This window comes from Lethenteron reissneri, chromosome 6, assembly GCF_015708825.2.
Source record: "Lethenteron reissneri isolate LAM-NWPU_2019-01 chromosome 6, ASM1570882v1, whole genome shotgun sequence".
NCBI lineage: Eukaryota > Metazoa > Chordata > Hyperoartia > Petromyzontiformes > Petromyzontidae > Lethenteron > Lethenteron reissneri.
The window spans coordinates 8,130,125-8,151,283 of NC_083784.1; the positions used below are offsets into that span (position 1 = coordinate 8,130,125).

General features: G+C 49.6%; 1 protein-coding gene across 1 annotated transcript; it reads left to right on the forward strand.

Annotated features, from left to right (window-relative positions):
• Positions 1 to 4,160: 4,160 nt before the first annotated feature.
• On the forward strand, positions 4,161 to 19,625 carry LOC133354564 (glial fibrillary acidic protein-like). The gene is given in 12 exon segments (XM_061571513.1): positions 4,161 to 4,547; positions 6,454 to 6,592; positions 7,966 to 8,115; positions 10,598 to 10,717; positions 11,644 to 11,673; positions 11,675 to 11,740; positions 12,792 to 12,926; positions 14,414 to 14,524; positions 15,572 to 15,682; positions 16,570 to 16,694; positions 17,543 to 17,689; positions 18,742 to 19,625. Coding segments are annotated over 12 exon segments (1,398 nt in total). The 5' UTR covers positions 4,161 to 4,299; the 3' UTR covers positions 18,758 to 19,625.
• Positions 19,626 to 21,159: the final 1,534 nt, after the last annotated feature.

Here is a 21,159-nt window from a genome sequence, read left to right on the forward strand (position 1 = left end):
TACACGAAGCAACATCACCCCCTACTGCGAAAAACACATTCCTGCGGAGGGAGCTGGTAGGAACGTTGGGTTGCTCGGTCAATGGTCAGGGTCAACGGCGGCGTGGTGTATTTCGCAAATATGGCCGACTGTGAGGGCGGGCACAAGCCGGCGTGAGTAGGTTAAACGTTGAGTTTTATAAGGGCACCACGGGGTGACCAGCCCCTCCCCACCCAGCTCCACCCCTCCCACCCCCCACCCAGCCCCACCCCTCCCACCCCTCCCACCCCCCACCCAGCCCCACCCCTCCCCACCCAGCCCCTCCCCACCCAGCCCCTCTCCACCCAACCCCTCCCCACCCAGCCCCACCCTCCCCACCCTCCCCACCCAGCCCCTCCCCTCTTCACCCAGCTCCACCCCTCCCATTTTTGGATCCACGACGGCCGGACGGACACAATAATCCCATGTGGGCTGGTGTAACCAGGAGGCTCCTACCAGTTTAATCATCTGGGTCGTCCACCAACCCTTCCCTCCAAACGCTGCATCACAAGCGTGTGCCACTGCACACGGCTACTTTGGAGTTACCATTTTCACAGTTCCTCGAATATATGGAAGTTCTGTGCAGGAATTAAATTGAGGTCTCATGGAAACTTTTTTTTTATTTTACCAGGTAAGGCCCCACTGAGTTATATAGATTTTTTTTTTCAGAACCGACCGGGCCACAAAGGATAGCTCAACGTAGTGGCTTATCGCGTGGAAATTTATAGCAGCCAAATACTCGATACGCACGTTTCTAAATTTAGAGGGCAAACCCGGAGGGACCGGAGAAAACTGGTTTAGTGGCCGTAGTGTGCACTGCCCCGCAACGCTTTCAGCTTCAATGGTCGTACTTTTCCACTCAGAATGACAAAAAGTTGCCACTCGGTGGATTGTGAATATTACAATGCGCGAGCATTGAGCAGAGAGATGATGAGAAGATTTCTCAGCGCAGCAAAACAAAACATTACGCTTGGGCTGTATGGTGCAAGCCGGGCGGCTGTGGCGGCGGCGGTGGTGGTGGCTGTGCACGTAGCAATCTGTAGCTGGGTGGTGGTGGTGGCTATGCACGTGGCAGTCTGTAGCTGGGTGGTGGTGGTGGTGGCGATGCACGTGGCAGTCTGTAATCCAGCGCTTGTAGAGGCAACGAGGGTTGGTGGATAACACAAATGCTACAAAACTCTCTTCCCGTGAGCGTCGAGGAGATGCCATATACCCTGGCTCGCGTGTGTGTTGAACTTCTTTCGCACCGTACGTAGCCAACCGTGAAAATCGGAGACTTGCCAGGAGAATGTGGTGCAGCAAATGTGGATTCCACCTGTTGTACTGCGGTTGAAGTTCCATGCGTGGAACAGCTCCCTTTTAACAACAACAAAATCAGCAACAGCCCATTGCATCACTTGGGATTTCAGGCTTTAAGGAGGGGAGCCAGACTTGGAGAGAACACGGGACCCATAGAACGTGTTCTCTGGTTTCCTACAACTTGTAGACATTTAACTGGCCGATAAAACCGCACCTCCGATTAAAGCGCAGTTGGCTGCGTACCGGTGCGAAAGAAGTTCAACATACGTACTTAATCAGTACTTGTCAATCTCTCATCAGTGCCCCCTACCTTATTACAGACCAATTCAGACCTCATTGGTCACCCAGTGCCAATTATACATCTCAACGTTCATCCTACAAGTCCCATCGCCAGAGAGAAACACAAACAAATAAACATTTTTTTTGCCCGTGTTGAAACGGCTGTACACCGTATCGACCTGAAAACTCGATTTCCCTATACAAGAATACGGGGTTCAACCGTGTGGGTTGACAAGGTGTATTAATATGTAGAGGATCGCAGAGCTTGGACGAATGCTGGCGCTGCCTTCCCGCTTGTCTGTGGTTTCTCGCGCCCCCGACGGAGGATGCGGGTGGCGGGGCGTAGCAAGTTGAAATGGTTATTAAATATTTGCCATGTTGGCGCTGCAGTGACAAATGCTGCTGCCGCTGCTGCCGGCTGGAAACGGCACGTTAATTGACGACATCGAGCTAAAACCAACCAGGGAAACGCGCGGATTCTCGGGGCCTTCCGGGAAACGCACCAAACTTCTCCGCGGCATCGCGGAGATTGCGGGAGGGATAATTCCGTGGAGGAATAAAATAAGCGCCGGTGGGTATTCGCCGTCAAGTGAAGACGAAGCCACGCGCCGCCCGCTTCAGAGTGGACGTTAAAGATCTCGCCGCGTGAATCTCAACACGTGGTGGTGGGGGGGAGGGGCATTGTGTGGCCGGCATCATGGTCCAAATTTGCAAATTATTCAACTGGGATATACATCTTCTTGGTTCTTTCTGTAAAGTCACGTAGAAGGGAAATAATAAAATAATAAAAATAAAGCATAATAAAATACAATTCTCACGACGTTTCGGCCACAATGCAAGCAGCCGTCCTCAGGTGAAGAACAGGTCTGTCGAAAAGACAGCATCTGAATGAACACCACCAAGCTTGGCAGCGTATATTTAAGCTGAGTTAGGGGAGGAAGGGCGCCTTGACAAAGGAATTTGCATATCAACAGATGAATTTAGCATATTTATTGAAAATGCAGATATGGGATTAGTCACTACTTGTGGCATGCGTAGGAGGTGGGGGGGGGGGGGTCTCAAAGTCGTATTATGCCCGTGCATTATGTAGGGTTAGTAGTAATTAAGGGAAGGAATTTTAATAGTGAGGAGCTGCAGCAGCAATCACCGCTACCCTCTCCCACCCCGACTGCAAACACTTGGCAGGACCCTCCTGAGTGAGAAGGAGAGTCGTGAGATTCGGTGAGGCTTTCCTGGGTGAACAAGCGGAATAATAATCATTAAGCATTCGTATATTTAGGCGGAATCAAATTTATTTTCAACAAACGAAATGCACTATGGGAACCTCATTTGCCAGTAAAAATATGATAATTGTTTTTTTACCCTTCTATCTGGCAACAAAACTGACACATTTTTACAAGGAGTCATGTTTGCATAGACCGCAATACCTGCAGTCATAAATACAAACAAAAGACATAACTCTGATAATGTGCACTGTCCTTGAAGTTTTGGCGTCATCTGGTCCAACCCATGTGAGACTAGGCTCTAAGGAAAGCTGTCTCGGGTGTGGACCAATCAACTTCAAGGACAGTGCACATTATCAGAGTTATGTTTTTTGTTTGTATTTATGACTGCAGGTATTGCGGTCTATGCAAACATGACTCCTTGTAAAAAGGTGTCAGTTTTGTTGCCAGATAGAAGGGTAAAAAACCAATTATCAAACGAAATGCATTTAATGCAGGCAGGTACATTTTGCATTTCTGTATGTATGTTGAACTTCTTTCGCACCGTATGTAGTCAACCGTGCTAATCGGGGGTGCAAAGATGAACCCCATGCCATAAACGCGATCTAAGATCATGTATTTACTTTCATGCCTTAAATGTTACTTATCCCATCAATAAAATCACTGTAAGGACAAATCTCTTTATTTTAAATGTTCCCAATATTTCTTCGTGTGTGAGTTTTATAGTAACCGCAAAACACGACGGTCAAACTGGAATCAAAAAGAAAATAGGGCTGTTCTTAAGCTCACATATCGGGGTTAGTTGATGGCAGGGTCATAGAACTCGAGGCAAGCTTGGCGGCAGGAAAGCACATCCTGGATTAGTTGGTGATTAATAATATTGAGAGGGAGACGTGGTGAGTAATTTTGCCATCATTCTAGATTTGAAGTTTTCGTGAGTGCAAGGATGCATTCTCTTTATTTTTTTCAGTAAAGTCACGTAGGTTAAAAAAAAGCAAATAAATTAAATCACGACGTTTCGGAGGCAACAGCAAAATTAATACAGTAATTGTGCTGTGACGGTTCCACCTGAAGACGGAAGCTTGTGTTGCCTCCGAAACGTCGTGATTTAATTTAGTAGTTTTCTTTTAACGTACGTGACTTCACCGAAAAAAGCCTAAAGAGTAATAATAGCCACCGTCAGGGCCGAGGGCAGGACGCGTTACAAAAAACAGGGCGATGTAAATTACATGGCAATGAACGCGCACGCGGGCTCCACATTTCACAGAGTCCTCCCGAAACCCGGGCCGCGTGTTAATGAAGAACCACGCCGCCTTTATAAACGCGACCGAAGCCGGGGACAACTCCACCGTCATCCCACAGACAAGCACCCACACTCGCCCTCGTCCTCCTCCGTCCTCGCTCGCCCATCGTCAAGCCTCCATCCATCATCCTCATCATCTCGTAACCTCGTCGACAAGTCCCCCGCACCGCAGCCACCATGAGCGTCGAGAGAGTCTCGTCGTATCGCCGCTACTTCGAGGGAGAATCCCTGCACATGCGCGCCTCCAGTCCATCGCCCGTGCGGAGCGCTCTGCTCCGGGGCTCAAGTGCTGCCCGTGCCGGGAGCGCTTCGCCCGGCCGCGGATTCGCCTCCTCTACGCAGCGCCGCTCCGCCAGCATCGCGATCGGCTCCCGACGCAGCGGCTACTCGGCGTCGTACGGGCTGCACGGGGCTCGAGCCTCCAGGTGCGCTCTTGGTTTTGATTCTGCGGTCAAGCGCGAAGTGTGGTGCTGTCGCCTTTTTATTTAACTCACCCGCTGTCTCCTTCATATGAGACGAGGCTCCAAAGAAAGCTGTCTCTGGTGTGGACCAATCAGTTTTAAAGACAATGCATAAATTACCAGAGTATTGTTTTTTGTTTGCATTTGACTGCAAGTATTGTGGTTAATGTAAACATGATTCCTTGCAAAAGGTGTCAGTTTTGTTGCCAGAAAAAAGGGGAAAAGCCCTATTAGTATAATTCACCCGCTGTCTGTTGTTGTAGTCGTATCCTCAAATCTTGTAACTCAATTTTAAGCCACTTACCAGTGTGGTATCGACTGCAAACTTGGTATACGTATGTCATACAATACTATATTCTATCATGATTTTTTTTTTACAAAAAAGATATATATATTTATTTTAACATATTTTTTTAAATACGGTGGCGAGATGTTAACAACCGCGCCCGGTATACAAGAGGTCGTCGATTTGATCGCGACCCTGACGCCTCTTGTATATTTCTGTCTCTCTGTGTGTCTCTCTGTCTCTTTCTGTCGCGTGGATTTTTTTTCCGGGGCCTCCGGTTTTTGCCCTCCACATTGAGACTTAACATCACAACGCGATCAGAGTATTTGGCCGCTGTACATTTCCACACTATAAGCCGCTCCATTGAGCTATCATTTCTGGGCAGCTCACTGATGCTTCCCCGAGGTAAATAATGTAAACTTTCCGAATTAAATTAATGAATTATTTGGTGACCCTGATGTTGCTGCTACTGCTGTTGGCACAAACAAAATTAACAAACAAAAATCTCGCCCACCAAATCCGTCAACAAACACTGCGCGTCCTTGGGAGAATAAAACACCGTCGACAAGAGGCGGCATGTCGGGCAGTGGTCCATTTCTTCGCTGCAACAGAGAATCCAGTTGATCCACAAGCGATTTGGGGTGTACCAAGGCCGGCCGGTCATGCTTTGAATGCGCGCGCACGCCGGCCTGGTTAAAGTCACCGGCGTTAATCACCCAGCCGTGGAACGAGAGCCTCCGTTGATAACCATGCTCGGTTTCACATTCAGTCGGAATCAGATTAACCGTCCGTTGCAATCTGACAACCACCGATCGGCCTCAAGGGGCCTCCTCCTCCTCTTTGTTTCCCCCTTCTTCCTCCTCCTCGTCGAGCCCCGAGTCGTCTCTGGAACTAGACACGGGGGAGGGGGTGGTTGCGAAACGTCGCTTCTCTGCCGCCGTGGCTTTGGTCGTCGGGAATTCACTCTCTCCGCGCTCTCTCTCTCAGCGCGCCACACATCGATCGGCGTCCGTGTCGACTTTTATTTTTAATTACCACAATCCTCTAAAGACCTCTCTCCCTCTCGTTGATGCCTTCTCCCTGTACCCTGTTGTATGTGCGCGTTCCAAAATGCGCCAACGAACGAGTGAGCGCGTGCGTCCGCAACTCCCTGCCGATGAGATGGCACGCGGTCCCACCACCCCACCACCACCACCACACCACAACCCCACCCCACCACCTCACCACAGCCACCACCCCACCACCACCACCACCCCACCACCACCACCACACCACCACCACCACACCACAACCCCACCCCATCACTACCACCCAACCACTACCGCCACCTCACCACCACCACCCCACCACCCCACCACCACCACCCCACCACCACTTCCCCACCACCACCACCACACCACCACCACTCCACCACCACCACCCCACCACCACTAGACCACCACCACCCCACCACCACCACCACCCCACCACCACCACCCACCCCCCTCTTCGACGGTGCCGGTGACGCGAGGACTCGATCTTGATGCTTGCCGTGGTGGTGGTGTGTGTGTCGGGGTGGTGTCGGGGTGTCTCTGCGTGCGCCAGATTCGGCGCAGGATCCGGGGGTCCGGGTCCCGATCTGGTCGCGGCCAGCGCTCAGAATGCCGAGTACCGCGCCGCGAGATGCAGCGAGAGGCAGGAGTTGGTGGGACTCAACGATAGGCTCGCCGTCTACATCGAACTCGTACGAGCTGCCCCCCACCCACCCCAAACCCCCCACCAAACCCCCACCCACCCCAAACCCCCCCCACCAAACCCCCACCCACCCCAAACCCCCCCCCCCACCAAACCCCCACCCACCCCAAACCCCCCCCACCAAACCCCCACCCACCCCAAACCCCCCCACCAAACCCCCACCCACCCCAAACCCCCACCGGGATCTCTGCCTCCTTCGTAGGTGCTGCTGCTGGACTGCAGCACTTGTCCCAACAGTCTGTTAAGGCTACACGGGGGACCTTTGTCTCTTTCTTAAGTGCTGCTATTCTCTAACAGGAGAACTTGTCCCAATAGTCTGTTAAGGCTACACGGGGGACCTTTGTCTCTTTCTTAAGTGCTGCTATTCTCTAACAGAACTTGTCCACATATTTTGTTAAGGCTGCACGGGGGATCTTTGTCTCTTTCTTAAGTGCTGCTACTCTCTAACAGGAGAACTTGTCCCAATAGTCTGTTAAGGCTACACGGGGGATCTTTGTCTCTTTCTTAAGTACTGCTATTCTCTAACAGGAGAACTTGTCCCAATAGTCTGTTGAGGCTACACGGGGGATCTTTGTCTCTTTCTTAAGTGCTGCTACTCTCTAACACTAGAACTTGTCCCAATAGTCTGTTAAGGCTACACGGGGGATCTTTGTCTCTTTCTTAAGTACTGCTATTCTCTAACAGGAGAACTTGTCCCAATAGTCTGTTAAGGCTACACGGGGACCATTGTCTCTTTCTTAAGTGCTGCTACTCTCTAACAGGAGAACTTTTCCCAACAGTCTGTTAAGGCTACACGGGGGATCTTTGTCTTTGACTCGTTTGTCGGTGCAACTCTCAAAAAGTTGAACTTTTTCTCAACAGTCTGTTCCGGCGACACGGGACGATCTTCGTCTCCATCGTAGTTCGCTACTCTCTCACACTAGAACTGCCAGATAGAAGGGTAAAAAACCAATTATCATATTTTTACTGGCAAATGAGGTTCCCATAGTGTAGATGCTTGCCCCGAGCTCTCATACTCTGATGGTGCATTGTCTTTGAGTTGTGCGCCTTTTGGCGTCATCTGGTCCAACCCATATGAGACTAGACTCTAAGGAAAGCTGTCTCGGGTGTGGCCCAATCAACTTCAAGGACAGTGCATACATTATCAGAGTTATGTCTTTTGTTTGTATTATGACTGCAGGTATTGCGGTCTATGCAAACATGACTCCTTGTAAAAAGGTGTCAGTTTTGTGCCAGATAGAAGGGTAAAAAACCAATTATCATATTTTTACTTGCAAATGAGGTTCCCATAGACTAGAACTTGTCTCAAAATCCTGTCAAGGCTACACGGGGGATCTTTGTCTTTGCCCCGCCTCTCCCCAGGTGCGCACACTGGAGCAAGACAACCGCATGCTAGAGGCGGAGATCGAGGCGCTGATGCGTCGCGACACGAAGCCCACGGGGCTGCGAGCGCTCTACGAGGCTGAGCTCAAGGAGCTGCGCCGAGCCGCCGAGAGCGTGCGCATCGAGCAGGTGAGGGGACAAAGGCAAAGGCCCCCCGTATAGCCTCAGGCAGACTGTCGGGGCAAGTGCTATTGTTGTAGCGAGTAGGCAATACGAGGGGGGTGAGGGCAACACCACGCCCGACCGTCTTTGTCTCCCCCGGTGGCGATGTTTACGCATGGCACAGGGTACTCAGTTGAGGCTGAGTCGACCTAGGTGAGGCCCAGTACCGGTTCAGATAACACTGGTCAACAAAAAAAAACATTTTTTTTTTTTTTATGGCCTGGACTTTTGCAGCTGTTTTAGACTAATTTCAGGGTGCTGATTCCAAATCTGATCTCAGATTTGCTCTATCACATCTCATTTCTATGCTATCGGCATACCCCATTTTCATTGATTTTACCCGAAATTAACTCTGTCATTTATGATTGCAAGTTGTTGCGAGTCAGTGACTGCTTTAGTGTTACAATATGGTGCTGTATTTTTAGGAGAGTGTGTTTATATCATTTTATGTAGATATCCACATTAATTTAATATTTTTCTTCTGCAGTTTTTATTGAAAATGCAATATTTGATATCTCAAAAACCTGATGTGATAGACAAAAACTGATGCCAGATTTGGAATGAGCACCCCAAAATTACATTAAACCCGTTGGAATTCCTTATGCCAGAAAAAGTGTGTTGACCAGTGTAATCTGGAGGCCCAGTACCGGTTCAGATAATCGTCACCGGTGTTGGTTGGAGTGAGCGGGAGTCGAACTCGGGTCGCCGGGTTCGTGGCGCTGCGCGCTGACCGCTGCTCTGCCACGCGTGGGGCCCCATCGGAGCGCCACGTCAGTTGATGAGCCAAGCAAGCGTCGCTCACTCACTCAAACAATCACCAGGCGATTGACCAAGCAATGAATGAATCAACTGAACGTTAAATTAATTGATTAATCAGTATAATCAGTTAGTTAATCGATCAAGCTGCAATTACTTTAGCAATAAACCACTCAAAACGATGATTTGAACAAGCAATCAGTCGATTAACTAAGAAAGCAATCAATTAATCATGGCATCAATTGAACAATCACTCAACCAATCGATTAAGCAACCAATCAATACATTAATCACACAATCAATTAACCAACAATCATTGAATCAAACCAATCAGTCATAAAGTGTCATTTTCAAACAACTCATTGTGCCCGCGCACAGATGTTGAGTGATTTTTACGACAACCTCGTGGTTTTACAGCCTGCACTGTGATTCTGTTCTGATGGGTTTCTTAGTCAATTACTGATTTAATAATCGTCAGGTAGCCAGGGTGATTAATGATCCAGCGCTCACTGATTCACTGATTACACACTCATTGATTCACTCACTGATTCACTGACTAATTGATTCACTCACTCACTGATTCACTGATTCACTTACTCACTGTTTCACTCACTGATTCACTCACTCATTGATTCACTGATTCACTCACTCACTGATTCATTCACTCACTGATTCACTCACTCACCGATTCACTCACTTACTAATTCACTGACTCACTGATTCACTCACTCACTCACTCACTAATTCACCCACTCACCTCACTGACTTCACTCACTCACTTATTCACTTACTCATTGATTCACTCACTCACCGATTCACTCACTCACTAATTCACTCACTCACTGATTCACTCACTCACTGGCAGTTGGTCGCCTCATTTAAATTCTCAGAGCTGGGATTTAGGCAAAATCGAATTCAGTCAAACAATTGTAATCCACACAGCGCACTTCACATAAATAAAAGCCAACTCGGAGCACTTTACATGAAACAAAATGTACACGAATATCCAGCAATTAGAAAAATATAGCACAATATAAAACACATTTAGTACTGGTAGGAACCTCCTGATTACACCAGCCCACAGATCATTATTGTGTCCCTCGTGCAGGGAGGGGCTGGGTGGGGAGGGAGGGGCTGGGTGGGGAGGGAGGGGCTGGGTGGGGAGGGGAGAGAGGGGCTGGATGGGGAGGGGAGGGTGGGGAGGGGCTGGGTGGGGAGGGTGGGGCTGGGTGGGGAGGGGCTGGGTGGGGAGGGTGGGGCAGGGTGGGGGCTGGGAGGGGTGGGGTTGAGTGGGGAGGGGCTGGTCACCCCGTGGTGCCCTTACAAAACTCAACGTTTAACCTACTCACGCCGGCTTGTGCCCGCCCTCACAGTCGGGCATATTTGCGGAATACACCACGCCGCCGTTGACCCTGGCCATTGACCGAGCAACCCAACGTTCCTACCAGCTCCCTCCGCAGGAATGTGTTTTAAACTAGAAAAGTTAAATGTCGAGGTCATCTCAGTGAGCTCTTATCTGATTAAATGAATCTAACCGAATCGACAAGTGAATCAAGTGGAATAGGGCTGATGAGTGAGATAGGGCTGATGAGTGGGATAGCATTAACAGAGGGCTGATGTTACTGAGAGTTGTCCTGAGATGGATGAACGACGACGACGACGATGATTATGATTTATTTTTAATCCGCTCTAGGACTCCGCCGTGGCAGAGAAAGATTCCCTGGCCGCAGAGTTGGCGGTGATCATGAGCAAGTACGACATCATTCTGCAGGAGAGGAAGGACGCCGAGGCTGAGTTGGATGCCTTCCGGCCGGTAAGCCCGACTCACCGCTCTTTCTTCAGAGGGGGTGCTGCGATGGAGAGATGTAACTACCCCGCCTGGTATACAGGATGGTTGTAGGTTCGATCCCGACCAATAATGACAATTATGGCCAAATCGCCCGATGATGCTGGCTATAATTGCAAGAGAAACGTCACAGTAATCAAATTGTAAATGGGCTGAATAATAACGAATTGGCACGTTTTGTTTCCGTGACAAACCTTACTAATTGGCTGTGTTGGGTGGTGGTGGGTGACCGAGTCATTTATACTTATATAATCTAACCCAAAAACCTTTATTATGAATGTATATTTGGAGTTTGTACATCTCTGTCCCCGCGGTCGCGCGAATTTTTCTCCGGATCCTCCGGTTTTCCCCCTCCACGTTTGAAATCAACATCACGCGTTTTGAATATTTGGCCACTGCTGTAAATTTCCACTTGATAAGCCACTTCGTTGAGCTATCCATTCGTGGACAGGTCGCCTCTGAAAAAGAGCTACATCGCTCAGTGGGGGCCTTGCCTGGTGAAGTAAAAGAAGAAAGTTAACCTTCTTGGTTCTTTCGGTAAAGTCACGTAAAAGAGAAATAATAAAAAAATAAAACATAATAAAATAATTCTCACGACGTTTCGGCCACAACGCAAGCAGCCGTCCTCAGGTGAAGAACAGGTCTGTCGGAAAGACAGCTGTCTTTCCGACTTTCCGACAGACCTGTTCTTCACCTGAGGACGGCTGCTTGCGTTGTGGCCGAAACGTCGTGAGAATTATTTTATAATGTTTTATTTTTATTATTTCATTATTTCCCTTCTACGTGACTTTACCGAAAGAACCAAGAAGATGAAACCCTGCAGTCACGAAAGCTTTAAATCGAAAAAGTTAAGTTTTAGTTTCGCTGTGTGTCATCCCCGACGTGGTGCTTAGGACGTTGACGCCGCCACCTCAAAGAGAGTAGGACCTGGAGGCCCAGATCGAGCTGCTGGAGCGAGAACTTGAGTTCCTGAAACGCGTGCAGCATCAGGTAAAGCTCGCTGCTCAGTGGCGGCTTCGCATCCGCACAATGAATGGGTGCCGGAAAGGTCTCACCGGCCAGTTTCCACCTCGGCACGTTTTACGACAGATGTCTGAATCTCGAGCCCCGTGATGCGTGCTGTCAGCGCCGGCTGCAACGGCCGACACGGATTTTTTTTGCTTTTTAACGCAAATTTTGTTTTGCTTTTTAACGCGAATTCTGACGCACGCACCAAATGCCCAGAACGTCGGAGTTGAGCAACAAGGAGGCACTAACACCATTGGAATCCTCATTTGCCAGTAAAAAATATGATAATTGTTTTTTTACCCTTCTATCTGGCAACAAAACTGACACCTTTTTTACAAGGAGTCATCGGGTGTGGACCAATCAACTTCAAGGACAGTGCATATATTATCAGAGTTATGTTTTTTGTTTGCATTATGGCTGCAGGTATTGTGGTCTATGCAAACATGACTCCTTGTAAAAAAGGTGTCAGTTTTGTTGCCAGATAGAAGGGTAAAAAACCAATTATCAATTCTCAAGGAGGCACTAATCACAGGCCCCCAGGCCCCAAAGGCTTCTGCCAGGTGGAGACAACGGCGGCCCCTCCAAGGCCACCGTGATGTCGCGACGCAGCGCCTGTCTGTGTCGTGCTCACTGACGCCTCCATCTCTCGTATCGCCAAGGGAGAGGATTCACGACATAGCGAACACATCCCTTGACGTTATTGCCTTTTTTACGTCTCGTAGAAAATGTCCTCAAAACATGAATCATTGCAATCAAGAGACACGTTAAACCTCTAAATTGACTCCGCCGGGAGCGACACCAGTCTGCCACCTCCGATTCGCACGCTTGGCTACGTACGGCGCGAAAGAAGCTCAACGCACATGCTGCATACATCCGCCACCCTGCTCCCTGCACGTGGAGTTTCTCAAGCACCTCGTCGACTGTGTGACCCAACCAATACCCGCCTCCCAGCTGCCGGATCGCTTCACTGCTGGAGAAAGTGCGAACGCCGCTGTTGTGTGCTCTTGCTGCGTGCATCTCGTCCTGCCAACAGGAGATCGAGGAGCTCATGGCCCAGATCCAGGTGGTGTCCGCCACCGTGGAGCTCTCGTACGGGCTGCCCGACCTCACCAACGCCCTGCGGGACATCCGTGCACACTATGAGGACATCGCCTCCAAGAATCTCAAGGTATTTGATTTGTGTTTAGTCGTTTTTTTTTAATCACGTACAGCACGTAGCAACAACAATAAACTACACTATTTCTTAGGAACAGGCACAAAACGTCGAACGGACCAGCAGCAAAGAGCACTATCAAAGTTGTAATAGACAAGGGAGTAGAGAGTGAATCTTTCTTGAATTGAGCAAAGGGTTCTTTATTATCGTTGAGCCGGGGGTGGGGGGGGGGGGGATTGTGGGAGTTTGGAATTTGAAAGTGGAGCGGTGCGAGGGAAGAAGCAGACAGAGGAGTGAGGTGACCCGCAGTGCGGTGAGTGGGGTGAGTGGAGTGGGTGAGTCAGTGGGTGAGTGGAGTGGGTGAGAGAGTGAGTGGGTGAGTGAGTGGATGAGTGGAATGGGTGGGAGAGTGAGTGGGTGAGTGGGTGAATGAGTGGGAAATTGGAGTGGGTGAGTTGGTGGGTGAGTAGAGTGGGTGGGAGAGTGGGTGGGAGAGTGAGTGGGAGAGTGAGTGGGTGAGTGAGTGGATGAGTGGAATGGGTGGGAGAGTGGGTGGGAGAGTGAGTGGGAAATTAGAGTGGGTGAGTTGGTGGGTGGGTGAGTAGAGTGGGTGGGAGAGTGGGTGGGAGAGTGAGTGGGTGAGTGAGTGGATGAGTGGAATGGGTGGGAGAGTGAGTGGGTGAGTGAGTGGGAAATTGGAGTGGGTGAGTTGGTGGGTGGGTGAGTAGAGTGTGTGGGAGAGTGGGTGGGAGAGTGAGTGGGTGAGTGAGTGGATGAGTGGAATGGGTGGGAGAGTGAGTGGGTGAGTGAGTGGGAAATTGGAGTGGGTGAGTTGGTGGGTGGGTGAGTAGAGTGTGTGGGAGAGTGAGTGGGTGAGTGAGTGGGTGAGTGAGTGGGTGAGTGGATGAGTGGAATGGGTGGGAGAGTGAGTGGGTGAGTGAGTGGGAAATTGGAGTGGGTGAGTTGGTGGGTGGGTGAGTAGAGTGTGTGGGAGAGTGAGTGGGTGAGTGAGTGGATGAATGGAGTGTGTGTGAGAGTGAGTGGGTGAGTGAGTGAGCGGAGTGAGTGGAAGAGTGAGTATATCGTCGTGACCCGCAGTGTGTGTATGTATGTCGACCTCCTCTCGCATCGTACGTAGCCAACCGTGCTAATCGGAGGTGCGGGGGAAGCAGTGTGGTGGTGGTGGCAGTGGTGGTGGTGGTTGAGCGCCAACGGAATCGATTAGCACAATTGAGCAAATCACTGCACTAGGGTACCGCACAAACGGGATCCAAGGCGATCAATATCAGCACTCTGTATACACCTCCAGTGTATGGAGAGTGACGATCGCTTCCTAGCTTGGTGGTAAGAATTACACATTCCTGTTGCAGGGTCCAGTTATGAAACGTGTGTTCAACAAACAAACAAAAACATTCTATCGCAAGGGAGTGTTGTTCATTAGTCTGCGTGGCATTGGCAGCTGTGTGACGCACACATCCTCGATGTGCCCTGTCCCGTAACAGGAGATGGACGACTGGTACAAGAACAAGTTTGCCGACGTCAGCCAAAACAGCAGCCGCAACGTCGAGGAATTCTGCATCCTCAAGAAGGAGCTCTCCGACTCAAAACTCCTGGTACGTGCACGTGCGTGTGTGGAGCTGCGTGTGTGTGTGTGGAGCTGTGTGTGTGTGTGTGGGGAGCGGTGGTGTAGCAGTTAGCGCGCTACGCTACGAACCTGGTGACCCGGGTTCGATTCCCGCTCACGGCCGACACCAGTGACAATTATATGAACCGGTTCTGGGCCTCCCCTATGTCGACTCAGCCTCAAATGAGTACCTGGTGCGGTGCCGTAAAAACATCGCCACTGGGGAGACAAAGGCGGCCGGGCGTGGTGCTGGCCACCCACCCCCTGGTGTGCCATTCTGGCCCTTCACAGGTGCTCGCTAACAGAACTTGCCCCTACAGTCTGTCAAGGCTATGCTGGGGAATCTTTGTCTTTGTGCGTCGACGAGCATTTGTCACGGCGGAGAATCTCAGGGGGTCTTCGTGCACCACCGCCCCCCCACCCCTCCCACGTGTAGCGTGAGTTGACGGAGATCGTCGTCGGCGGGGTCACAGCGTGCGCGCGTTGAGATTCTCGTTGCGCGTGGGGGAAGGAGAGACGCGTGAAAGGCGAAGAGCGGCACGTGTGTGAAACGAGCACAAGTAAAATAACAAGGCTCAACCCACTGATCAATAACACGAAAATAAAACATTAAACGGAAACGTTTCTGACAGGTGACGTTTTTAGACAATTGCCCTTCTTCATAGCGCACACACACACACACGTGCTGTATTTAAAGACGTCCTTCCAAGGCGAATGCATCTCCGATGGGTCTGGCTTCACATTCAATTCAGGGCTTGTCTGCAGTCGCGGGCAGATGGCAGCTTATTATGTTTTATTTTTATTATTTCCCTTCTACGTGATAAGTCGCGCGATCAGAGGCCTCCTTTTCGTGAACGTCACATCGTGTGTATGCCTCGTGTGTGTCCAGTACAGCCGTGGTCTTCATCGCAAGGCCCCCTGGCCACTGGTGGCCCCTGACGACACACAAAGAGTGACCCCTCGACCCCCACGTGCTGCGATGAACCCCTGTGTGTGATGCTGTGACCCCCCCCCCACCACCACCACCCACCTATAGATACAAGCGCTTGAGAGGGAGTTGGAGAACCTCAAGTTGAGGAACTCGGCTTTGCTCGCCCAGATCAAGGACACGGAGGAGAAGTACCGCATCGAGCTGGAACAGTACCAGGTGAGCTTTCGGCGCTTCACGAAAAAAAAATTAAAAGGAAACTTTTCTGACATGTGACGTTTTTGACAATTGCCCTTCTTCATAGCGCACACACACACACACGTGCTGTATTTAAAGACGTCGAGCCAACGTTGGGCACCGACGCGCATTGGCCCAACGTTCGGTGCTCGATGGGGCGTTCCGATACCCGCGGCACCGAGAGCGGTCGCTCCATTCGGTGTTGGGATACCGTCGGCATGATTCTGCACGTTTGTACGGGATTCGTTGCTTTGGAATCACCCGACAGGCAATACCAGAACCGCACTCTTTGGTTCTTTTGGTAAAGTCACGTAGGTATAAAATAAAGTAAATCACGACGTTTCGGGCGCAACGCAAGCGTCCATCATCAGGTGATTTTATTTTATTTTCTACATACGTGACTTTACCGAAAGAACCAAGAATATGCCTCCAAGAACTTATGTCTCCAAGTGAGTCACTACACATGAATGGGCTACTGCCTGTGGATAGCCCTCCCCCCCCCCCCCTGTCGTTAGGGTTGCAGTTGAACATGAGGCCCTGTTTGCTGCCTCATTGGCCCAGGTAACCATGGCTAATCTTTCGATTTAAAGCTTTCGTGACTGCATGGATTCATCTTCTTGGTTCTTTCGGTAAAGTCACGTAGAAGGGAAATAATACAAATAAAACATAATAAAATAATTCTCACGACGTTTCGGCCACAACGCAAGCAGCCGTCCTCAGGTGAAGACCAGGTCTGTCGGGGAGATGCTGTTGCGTTGTGGCCAAAACGTCGTGAGAATTATTTTATTATGTTTTATTTTTATTATTTCCCTTCTACGTGACTTTACCGAAAGAACCAAGAACATGGCTAATCTGTCGTCTCTTCTCAGTTGCAACTAGATACTCTCAAGGAAGAGCTGAGGTCCACCAAGGAGAAGATGGCCATCCACCTTCAAGAATATCAGGACCTTCTTAATGTCAAGATGGCTCTGGACATTGAGATCGCCACTTACCGGTAAGTGATTGTGTGGACGAGTGGTGGTGCGGTGGTTCGCGCACTACATCATGACATCGGCGAACTGAGTTGTTATTCCCAGTGGTGACTCATATGCGGTGAGTGAAATCCGAACCGGTCCCGATGCAATTATATAAGAATAAAAAAATAGCGATCGTTATCCACGTGCATGTATTGTGGGTGTAAGTATCAACAACAATGGCTCAACGCATGAATGCACAGACTACATGCGCTCTCTCACATCACAAACAGAATATGTATTTACGCTGGAGGAATCCACTGAGCTATGCTGCTCTTTTTCACACATATCCAGTCGTGGCGGGTAAGAACGATACAACAACAAACAGTGCATATACATGATAACAGTGCAGAGCACAAGAAAGGCAAAACAATCACCCGCTCATCACCCTCTGAAAGAGTTCATTTAGAATGTACCAAACTATGTGGTGGTGCTCCTGCTGCATTGGCACGCAAGCACAATCAACAACAACAAGGCATCACAATCGTCAATAACACTGTTGCCTTGCAAGGAATATATAATGGTCCTCATTCACTGCACGTAAATTAATTTCTTCCGATGAAGAAGAGCCATTAGAAGAGACATTGCCCAATACGTCACCTAGAATATATTTTCCTTTGTGTTGTTGAAGAATGTGTTTTGATGTCGGTAAAATATTGGGAGTTTTGTAAAAATTAAAATGTTTAGCGATGTTAAGAAGTGCATGTAAGGCTTCACCCAACCCTGTGTGTGTGAGCTCACGATCATCATTGTTCATGCCCAATATCCTCTTTCCGAGCTAAACTCTGCTCTGTTGCACGGTGCGTGTGTGCGCGTGCGTGCCACGCAGAAAACTCCTGGAAGGCGAGGACTGTCGCATCTCGGCGATGGTGAGTGAGTTTTCAAGCGGCTGGAGCAGCTCTGGACACCAACACCAGCAGTCGTCTTTCCAGGAGCAGAAGGTGGTGGAGACAACCGAGAGGAAGACACTCATCCGGTGAGGCTCGCCACCGCTCACGCTCGGACTTCTCACTCGCTAACACGCTCAACCGGCCCCGGGTCGTAGCGACCACCACGTCGACCTCCCCGCCACAGCCCTCCAAGCGTCATTTAGTCGAGGCCCCCAAAATCCATCGCGACTTTCCGCGGCGCGAGCTCCTCTCAGGGGATTCGACGGCCATTCGTCTCACGACGGACGCCGACAGACAGAGAGAGGCGGGCGCTTTGCTGCAGCGACGATCGGGCCGGCACGCTCCATGATCTCCCTACCTACTCTTCCCCCCCACCACCTCCTCCTCCTCGTTGCGGCTGCCTCTTACAAAGTGGGGGCGGTGGACGGCGCCGCAAGGCGCGACGGATACCCTGGATCGTAGCCGAGTCGGCTTTCAGCGTAGTCCAGGTGTCAGCCACACAGGGTTACGAATCGGCCGTGTCAGAGCTCTGAGCTACAGGCCGCTGATACATCTACGACCCGTGCAGGTTCTCGGGTGTGGAGTTTGCTGGTCTCAGCCCGGTCGGTCACCGGCGACTGTACGCAGGAGAGAGCCGTTCGTTTGGGTAGCTCCTCAAAGAGCAACTTTGGATTACCGCTTGGCAAACGGGCACGTTTTGTCATCTGCGGTTGAAGAAGGTTCAATTGCTGAGTGAGTAGAACTCTTGAAGGATATGAGCAGGGCCGGATTAAGATGTTGTAGGCCCCTGGGCTCCAGGGTACTGTGAGGCCCCCAGTTATATTTTCAAAAGGAAAACAAAAGTTAAAGAAAAATTAAATGTATTTTTACAAGGCTAACAACAAATAAGATTCAGCATTCACAAGTGGAATAACTTTTCACTTCATCTCTGGAGGCCCTCCAGCTGACGGAGGCCCCTGGGGATGCAGCCCCTAAAGCCACGTGCCTGACTCCGGCCCTGGATATGAGGGTCACCTCCATGAATTAAAAAAAACACAACCTGGCAACTCTGCTCTCCGTAGCAAGCTGCAGAATAGGTTGGTGGCAGGGTTTTATATTGATGTTGCATCTTTAACCGTGCTTTTTGTATTTTTTACAGATCATCAAAGTCGTAAATGTTACTGGACTACAATGAGTGTGAAGACAATCGCGTGGATTGCAACTTCACGGGACGAGGCTTATTGTAGACAAGCGCCATGTACCAACATGCTACGATGATGAATAAATATTAAAATGAGCTATTAAATGCTTGCCTTGCACGACTAGAACACGCTGTACCACATAGACATAACGATGTCTAAGCACAGTCTTTTTCTCAAGCAGATTTTTTTGCCAGTGGCTCAGATGACTCGTGGTGGTTTATACAACATCAGCGCAATGGGACAGCTTGGCGGAGTTCCTGCGCTAGATTCCTATGATCGCACACACACACACGCCTGTCATACAAAAAAAAACGAGTTCTCAAGTGCAGCACCTTCTGTGCGGTTCTTTGTTTTCCTTTTGTCATTTCGGTGACCCCCGGGGGTCAATCTTGCAAACGACTCATTCCTGGTCCACTGAGTGCTCACCTGCTTATCAATTAAACATCAATGGGCTCAGGTTCATCACAGGGACGCGCTGCACTCAAAAGGAACCCAACTTCAATTAAACTTGCGGTTTGAAATGAATTCCACCAATTCCAGCTCTGAAGGTTTATTCAGCAGACAGGTAAAGCGGATCAGTGCTCACTTTGTTTGCACGGCTAAAGACTCGTACGGTCTAGCAGCTGTGATGACAAGCTTACGAACGAGATTGGCAAAGGTGTGCGACTGTGGTGTAATTCGCCGGTATTCTCTGCAAGAAAGCAAAAGTATCTGCGGTGGGATCTGGTTTGCTTGGAACGCGTCGTCTAAATGTGGGCAGCAGAATTGGAATACATCCTGTGAAAATCATTAACCTTAAACGCAATTGTGAACAATATACTCAATAAAGCTGCATGAATAAAAAAAAAGATGCCCTCTGCGCGTATTTTCTGCACGTGCGTGCATTTGTGTGAAGGACGTTTCGGCCTGGTGAAACCGACGGGGTAAAACCATACTCTTGAGTGTTGTGCAGGAAGCATGATTGATATTTGATGTCGGGCACGATACAGCGTATAGTACTATACAACGTATAGTGCCACGGTGGCGAGATCTTAACTACCTCCCCTGGTATATAGGTGGCCGTGGGTTCGATCCCGGCCCTGAAGTCCTGCTGTATATTTATATTCAGCATGTTTCTTGCTGTGGTTGTCCCACCTGATGTCAGACGCTTGTGTTGCGCCCGAAACGTCGTGATTTATTATTTTATTTCTGTTATTATTTCTATCATTTTATTATTAATTTTTAATTTTAATTTTTACCTACGTGACTTTACCGAAAAAAACCTAAGAGTATGAATCATTGCAGTCACGAAAGCTTCAAATCTAGAATGTATATTTCGAGTATGCACGTCTCGCTCTCTCCCCGTGGTCGCGTGGATTTTTCTTCGGGTCCTCCGGTTTTTCTCTCCACATTTTAGAATCAACATCACGCGTTTAGAGTATTTAGCAGCGATACATTTACACGTGATAAGCCACTTCGTTGAGCTATCATTTGTGGCCAAGTTGCTTCTGATGAAGAGCTACATAGCTCAGTGGGCCTTACCTGGTAAATGTGAGGCTATCGGTCTATATGATAGGTTATCTGTGTGAGTCTATGGGTCTCTCTGCATGTCTGTTGATCTCTGAGTCAATGAGTCTCTTTTTGAGTCTATGGTTCTATATGTGAGTCTCGATGGGAGTCTGTTGGTCTCTGTGAGTATATGGGTCTCTCTGCATGTCTGCGGGTCTCTAAGTCTATGTGTCTTTATTTCAATCTTATGGTTCCATATGCAGGTCCGTGAGTATGCGGGTCTGTAAGTATTCGAATCTGTTGGTCTCTGTGTGAGTATATGGGTCTCTGTGTGAGTATATGGGTCTCTGTGTGAGTATATGGGTCTCTGTGTGAGTATATGGGTCTCTGTGTGAGTATATGGGTCTCTGTGTGAGTATATGGGTCTCTGTGTGAGTATATGGGTCTCTGTGTGAGTATATGGGTCTCTGTGTGAGTATATGGGTCTCTGTGTGAGTCTATGGGTCTCTGTGTGAGTATATGGGTCTCTGTGTGAGTATATGGGTCTCTCTGCAAGTCTTGGGGTCTCTCTGCAAGTCTTGCGACCATCACGGTTTGAAGTGTCAACATTGTTTTCAAGCACCCTGCATTATCTTCAGCGAGTGAGCGCGGCCCGCGAAAGAAGTCAAACGTAGCTCAAAGACCGCGAACACAACCGGTGTTTAATCACTTTCACACTTTGGGGAGGGGGCGGGGGGGGGGGGCCTTGGGTTAACTTTCACACCTTAGGGGGGGCAGGGGGGGGGCTTGGGTTAACTTTCACACCTTAGGGGGGGCGGGGGGGGCCTTGGGTTAACTTTCACACCTTAGGGGGGGGGGGCGGTGCTTTGGGTTAACTTTCACACCTG